The 4,491-nt window shown below is 40.4% G+C and overlaps 1 protein-coding gene across 1 annotated transcript; it reads right to left on the minus strand.

Annotated features, from left to right (window-relative positions):
* Positions 1-3,131: 3,131 nt before the first annotated feature.
* LOC132699827 (uncharacterized) lies at positions 3,132-3,863 on the minus strand. Its single transcript, XM_060666746.1, has one exon. The coding sequence runs from the start codon at positions 3,814-3,816 to the stop codon at positions 3,193-3,195; it is 624 nt and encodes a 207-aa protein (XP_060522729.1). The 5' UTR covers positions 3,817-3,863; the 3' UTR covers positions 3,132-3,192.
* Between the last annotated feature and the right edge of the window lie 628 nt (positions 3,864-4,491).

A 4,491-nucleotide genomic window follows, 5' to 3' on the forward strand; every position in this document is an offset into this window, starting at 1 on the left:
GATATGTGTCGGAGGAGCCGATTTTGACTGGAATCTGCTTGAAAAATGGAAGAAAAACCTACTATTAATCGAAGAAAGTGAGTTTTAAGTAGTTATCTGCAGTTTTAATATAGATTTGAGTCCGGTAAGTTATGAAAATGCAGACTCGAAAAAGCCGATTTTGACTAGGATCTGTTTGAAATGAGGAAGGGAAACCTACCCGCGGGCTGGTGTAGGTAGATAAATTCCTAGGATGGTCCTGGAATTGTTACGGATAAGGGTATGCTCGGCAGTGTGCTCTATAAGTGGCTTCCGTTTTGGAGTAATAAACAATACGCAAAGTTAATCACGGGGTCGGTTGTAAAAACACTATATTTCTGGTTGAAGCATACTAGAAAGAGGATTTCTGAAATCAGATTTCATATTTTAATTACGTGTTACGCAATCAAGTATACCTGACTCGGCCACATTGTGCTGTATTAAATTAATAAATACATGCCGTATCGAAAATCGCTGGACAAGGTCTTTATTTGGAAATAAAATGCAATAAATTCTCTAAAAATGCATGTTTTGGACAAAAGAAACAAAAATTGCTAATATGCACTTCTTGGGGTGTTTCATTTAAAAACATATATTTTTGTATTGCCAGGCTTTTACTGAACAGCCCATATCGTTGACAATATTTCTGAAATGTTTCGATTTTTATGGACAACTTGTCAAAACATTTTTTTTAAAATTGTAATGAACAAGTAGGGAACGACGTACTGCGGAGTCTAAGGACTCGCGGTCCCCTGACAGCTTTCGCTGCGCAAGCCGAACACCGTTCTACGTTTGGCAATTTTCCAAACTTCCCGTGGATAATATTAAACGTATATACACCACGTTTGCGTCGGTGAAGCGCCGCCAATCCGATGACAAGCGGGCACGAAGCGGAAAACCCTCGAACAATAGACAAAGTCTCTGTCTCTCCGTTGTTTGCGATGTGTGCGTTTGTATCCCGAATACTGTTCTTTTTCTTTCAATTTGGCGGCTCCGAATGACAATCGGGATGCTGAAAACCCCGCGCCACGATCAAATTAACATATTAGCGCGACTAAGGGAGGAGAGATGTAAAATTGTAGGGTGCGAATAATACTTACGCACCCTTTGCCTTAGATCTCGCATCACCCCATCGCCTGTTTTAGATTTATTGACTCTTGTTCATTAAATATTAAACAGTGCGGGGTTGTTTGACGCGGCACGGATAGAGGACAACCCCGGGTAATCATATTCGCAAATTGATTGAGGGTGGGTGCCTCTCCAAATTCACAACCTCATTCATCGCTTTTCGAAGGAAGCTGGCAGTGAAAAGAAAAAAAAAACTAACCAAAACCTTTCAATCATTGTTTTATATATACTCATAGATTGGCATTATTTATTCAAGAACGTCCGAAAAATTTTAAACCTTTTTAAGCTGCCGCTACGTGATCAAAAACAGTCCTGATTATTCGACAAAACTATAATTCTTGCATGTTATCAATTCTTCTACCAACGAAAGATGCGAGAGTCAATAATATATAAGCAGGTACGGAGCAAAACGCGAGCCAGTTTCAGTCAAGCTCCGAAGAAGCCAAGAGGATGATTGGCAACACGTTAGCAAGATCGATTCAGCAAAAACCGACACAGGAGGAATCCAGAAGTTTTGTAAAAAGTGCCCCCAGAATTGAAGTCCGATATAGGCTTTCATTCGATCCCCCTACACCTGTTTATGTGTGGTAACTTCAATATTGTTTCAGACGTAAGTGAGATTGTTGAAATGAATTGAATTAAATATATACCTTTTTGTGTATATATTCGCTTCTAATTTACGATGACTATTAGTTCTTCTAATCTGATCCCATCATGGAGTTAACCTTCGAGAAAGCAGCCAGCAGAAACTCACCCAAAGGTGATGTTGGGATGGTTGGGGTACTCTTTAAGTTGCAATCTTATATTACAATAACATAACTTGCTCAGCCCTCAAAACCGTAATCAAATATTTCACAGTATTACTTTTTTTATATTCCAACCAAATCAGTGCTTGAAAAATGGTTTTGGATGGTTTTTGTATATCAAGTTACAAGCAATCTCTTATGCAGCTTCCATTGTCATAATTGTGCAGAATTACAATTAGTGAAGTCTTTTTTATGGAATGATATAAATTTTGCATATAATTTCGTGCCATGTGAAAATGATACTGTACATTTTTCTGGGCTTAAGAGTAAACCATGGTCTTTAGAAATTCTGTCAATTCATTTAAGTTCACTGTTGATATTTTGGGATCCAAGCTGAAAATGGGAGGGCTTGAAAACATGACAGTGCTGTATGTCGTTGTAATATCACCGTATTTTACAGTACTCGACGATACACCGTTAAGTCAACAAAACAACTGAATGCTACTATTTGTATCAATTCAACGCCATAATAGCTTTTTGAGAAGAATCAAAGTTCAGAGTTAGGTATAATCATTGCCAGACCGAACCAAGAGATGTCGTACATGTTGTCCAATCAAAAGTTTATGGACGTAAACAAAAGCAATTCGACTAGTATACATTTTGCTCTTGCATGTTGACGAAAGAAAATCTTGGGACAAACAGACACAGGTTGTACTTGTTTTTATTTCTTCACCAAAATCATAATTAAATAAGGGGGGAGGGGGACGATATTACATAATTCATGGTATTACTCTGTTTTAGAATTCAACCAAGTCAGTACTCGAAAAATGCCTTTCAAGCAATGTTTTATTCAGAATCGTTCTATCTTCGTCAAAAATAGATGTAATATAGCAGCGCCAGTGAGATAAATTGCACAAATAATTTACTGCCACATGGTAATCATATTTCCAATCATAAAAACTACTACCTAACCTAATTCTTTCAACATTAACTGGACTAAAAAGTAACAACCTCCGGCGTTTTGACGACGGAACTGCTTTCTGTGGGCTCCATAAAAACCACTAAACAATTTAAAATCATTTTCAGAAACCTGTGAAATAGGTTATTGAGAAAACTCAAATTTCAGAGTTAGGTACATTCTTAGGGAGCTTAGTTTAAGTGATTTGATGATTTTGGCCACTTACTGTTAAAGGTCGCCTTACCAAAACCTTAAGGAAATAAACAAAGGCAAGTCGATGGGTACATGTTTTACTATTGTACGTTGCAGTTACTTTGACGACGGATAGATCGTGGGACAGTCTCAAAACAGACACAAGTTGTACTTGTCTTGGTACTTCACCAGGTGACACCTTCTCATCTCCTTGTTCCGGGTCTGTTGTTCCGCTTCCTTCTTCAAGGGTTCCGTCGCTTCACCGACGACGAGCTCGTTCTTGAAGTACACCACCAAGACTTCGTCGGTGAACACCACAGACTTAGTACTTCTAGGATCGTAAGCGTACTTGCTCAAGTTGTCCTTTTCAGGCTCGACAGCGTCTTCTCCGGCTGCTTCTTCCGCGTCGTCCAGACTTGGACCAGGGTCGTTTCTAGGAACGGAGGTGCTTTTGCCTTTCTTCCTTGCTGCTTTCCTGTTACCTCTGCCTTTCCGATCGTACGGATCCCAAAACAACAATTTCGAAGTGCCGCTAAGGGCGGGCAAGGATTTGGGCGACTTTCGCAACTTGGGACTGTCGTCCTCGCTTGTACCGCTCTGCTCCCAGGCTTCCTGTGACACGAATTTGGTATCTTTGCCGCTCCAAGATTTCACTTTGGCGATAAGTTTCTGTCTGATGGTCTTTTGCCCGTCAAAGCTCTCTTCCGAATGGCTTCCGGGCAGTTTCCGTTTTTCTCTAGGCGATCCGACAGGGTCCGGCCCGTCTGCAGACATCGTTATTGAAATTTGGAAAGTACCGAAAAGGTAGGGGAATTGATAAGTGTCAGTCGCGTCTGACAAGTCGACGTTGTCAGCGGCCACCGATAGGGGTCGTAATTTAAAATCAATCGCGAGCCATATAGGACCTGGGGAATTGAAAGGTCATAACGAAAATGTGTATCGCCTTATAATTTATTAACGTTCGCGTTGTGGGGGCTCGATGATGAAAAAGTCCGCAGGCACGCGATGCCCCAGGGTATTGCCCGTGCGTCAGTCCGGGGGTTCGTTGTGTTTTAGCCCGCAGTCGCATCGCAAAACTCGCTTTGGTTCTTCAGATACGTCTCTTGTACTTCTTGTACACTGCGTGCCAAATAAAACGATCCGCTATACGATCTGAAAATTCATAGGGCATAGGAAAAAAGTTTCGTACAAACGGCTTCTCCTGAAAATATAAAATATTATAATTTTGTTGATACAGGGTGTTCCAAAAGTGCCTCCCCCTCTAACACCCTGCATATTTCGACAATTTTGGAATCCTTGGTTAAAATAAATGTCACTTTCTTAAGCAATTCCTATTCAGTTTGTTCTTAAAATAGTTGATTTTCCAATTTCTCTCCCACTCATATTGGCAGCTACTAACACTGTTATACGTTCTTTAGAAAGTTTTCCACCCACACACTTTTCCCTTTG

Source organism: Cylas formicarius, unplaced genomic scaffold, assembly GCF_029955315.1.
Source record: "Cylas formicarius isolate icCylForm1 unplaced genomic scaffold, icCylForm1.1 PGA_scaffold_3__17_contigs__length_32017465, whole genome shotgun sequence".
NCBI classification, from domain to species: domain Eukaryota; kingdom Metazoa; phylum Arthropoda; class Insecta; order Coleoptera; family Brentidae; genus Cylas; species Cylas formicarius.

What these genes read in the sequence shown, in the direction of transcription:
- LOC132699827 (XM_060666746.1), bottom strand. Translation starts at nt 3,816, where the DNA reads ATGTCTGCAGACGGGCCGGACCCTGTCGGATCGCCTAGAGAAAAACGG.